Here is a 2,288-nt window from a genome sequence, read left to right as displayed (position 1 = left end):
TCACTTTGAGTAATCGGTTACTCAAACTTTCTGTCCAACAGATGCTTAAAAATTATTTGGAGTAATCGGTTACTCACTTTGAGTAATCGGTTACTCAACTTTCAAAAATCAGTTTTTCAGTTGGATAACTCTTTTCTCACACATATAACATGTTACTTAATGAAGTAACCTGTTACACACTATTTTTGAAAAATGTTTGAAATCTTTAAAAAGTGTCTCACATTTTGTAAAAAATAGTTTGAGCAATTTATACTTGTATATACTTAAGAGTTTAGGATAGAAATACTTACAAAGACTTAATCTAATGTCTTGAAGCTTTATCTTCATTTGTCTTCATAAGTCATTTTCCTTTTCTTCTTTTTGGTGATGTTGGTGTCTTCATCAAAACTGTGCCAAGGTTAGGAGTAAGATCTTCATTTGAATTTTTATTATTCATAATAGGCCTCATTAATGATTTGTAGGGTATTCGAATTATTCATATTTATATGTACATATATATTACTATATTAGTGTTGTTTGTTGCAAACAAAGTCACCCTCACCTCCTCCTAATCATAAGTGATATGTGTGAACGAATAAAAAACCGAAGTTAGAATTGAAACAACAATAAGCACAATTATAATAATGACCGCAACTACTCTTTAAAAATTGGCATGGATAATAAAAATAATGAAAGGTCGCCCTAAAAATCATGCATGAGGCCTATTATGAAAATAATGAAAATTCAAAGACATTTAAGCCAACCAATTATGCATGTGGCTGTTTTTTATGCAAACAAAGTCACCCTACCTCCCTCCCGTCTGTATATGCATGAAACTATGATGTGGAAGCAGAAAAACAAGAATTGAAGCAAACACAGCCACACTACAAAAACACCAAAACCACCCACCCATATCTCTTCCACGTTCCTTACATGCAAAAATGCAAAACCCCAAATCTTTCTATAAAATGCCCCTACCATGCATATGCATTCTCCATCCTTAACTCAGTTATAACAAGTAAGTCATAATATCCCACTGAAATGGCTAAGCTCACTATTCTCATAGCCCTTGTTGCTGCTCTTGTACTAGTGGTTCACACTAGCGCCTTCCGATCTTCTGAACAAAGCTGCAAGAGGCAACTCCAGCAGGTGAACCTGAGACACTGTGAGAACCACATAGATCAGAGGATTCAGCAACAACAAGAGGAGGAAGAAGATCGTGCTCGTAAATTGCGAGGAATCAAGCATGTTATTCTACGTCACAAGAGTAGCCAAGAATCAGAAGAATCAGAAGAACTGGACCAATGCTGTGAGCAACTGAATGAGCTTAACAGCCAGAGATGCCAGTGTCGTGCACTGCAACAGATATATGAGAGTCAAAGCGAGCAATGCGAGGGGAGGCAACAGGAACAACAGTTGGAGGGAGAGCTAGAGAAATTGCCTAGGATCTGTGGGTTTGGACCCCTTCGCAGGTGTAACATTAACCCTGATGAAGAATAAAATGTAGTATCAGATATGGTAGCTTATACTAGAAGGATATAAGCTATCTTTAATTATGCTTTTAATAAAGATCATGATCAGTAGTTGATGATCATGTACTTATGGTAAAGCATTTAAAGTATGCTTTACGGTTTGCCCATGCTTTGTCAATGAGTTGTAATAATGATGCTAAACTAAAATATTTGCTTGGGCTATATATATGACTCTAATATGCTTTGCTTAAGGGAAAATTTATGTGGATAATATAGTTTAATTACACTATTATATATATAATATATGTTTTGAAATATTTACGAGATTAGTGTAACTTTTTGGAGAGTCGTGGAATGCATCCATGACTTTGCTAAAATCATGGACCAGAAATGTGATTTTCTGAGAAACTCGTGCCTGCCACGCACGAGTTCTCCTGTCCTTCTCTCTTCTCCATGGAACTCGTGACTTCTATGCACGAGTCCTAATTTTTTTCTTCATATTTAAACAATCTCCTAAATGCAATCTACAATTTTTATGTATATCAATCTCATAGATAACATCCACGAGTCCTACGTACCAATCTCGTGCCTCATGTATTGATTAATTACAGTAATGCTATTGTTTTATGTGTTTGTATAAACAGGACAAGAGGAATAACATACCTGGCGGAACATTTTCTACCCTTAGCTTGAAATAGCTTTGTATGATGATTCTTCTATGCCACGATTACCGTGAATTTGGGAACATCGACTTAATCGAAAAAATCCACCATAACATATGATTAGGAACCATAAGAAAAGCAGTATAAATAGGATTAGAATACTATGTTAGGGGTA

The 2,288-nt window shown here is 35.4% G+C and overlaps 1 protein-coding gene across 1 annotated transcript; it reads left to right on the top strand.

Annotated features, from left to right (window-relative positions):
* Window positions 971-1,675, top strand: LOC109347615 (conglutin delta-2 large chain). Its single transcript, XM_019587546.1, has one exon. It carries the CDS (start codon window positions 1,021-1,023, stop codon window positions 1,477-1,479), a length of 459 nt encoding a protein of 152 aa, XP_019443091.1. The 5' UTR covers window positions 971-1,020; the 3' UTR covers window positions 1,480-1,675.

The sequence above is a fragment of the Lupinus angustifolius genome, chromosome LG05, assembly GCF_001865875.1.
Source record: "Lupinus angustifolius cultivar Tanjil chromosome LG05, LupAngTanjil_v1.0, whole genome shotgun sequence".
In the NCBI taxonomy this organism is placed as follows: Eukaryota; Viridiplantae; Streptophyta; class Magnoliopsida; order Fabales; family Fabaceae; genus Lupinus; species Lupinus angustifolius.
The sequence above is the reverse complement of the archived record's forward strand: the minus strand, read 5'-3'. Positions and strand labels throughout refer to the sequence as shown.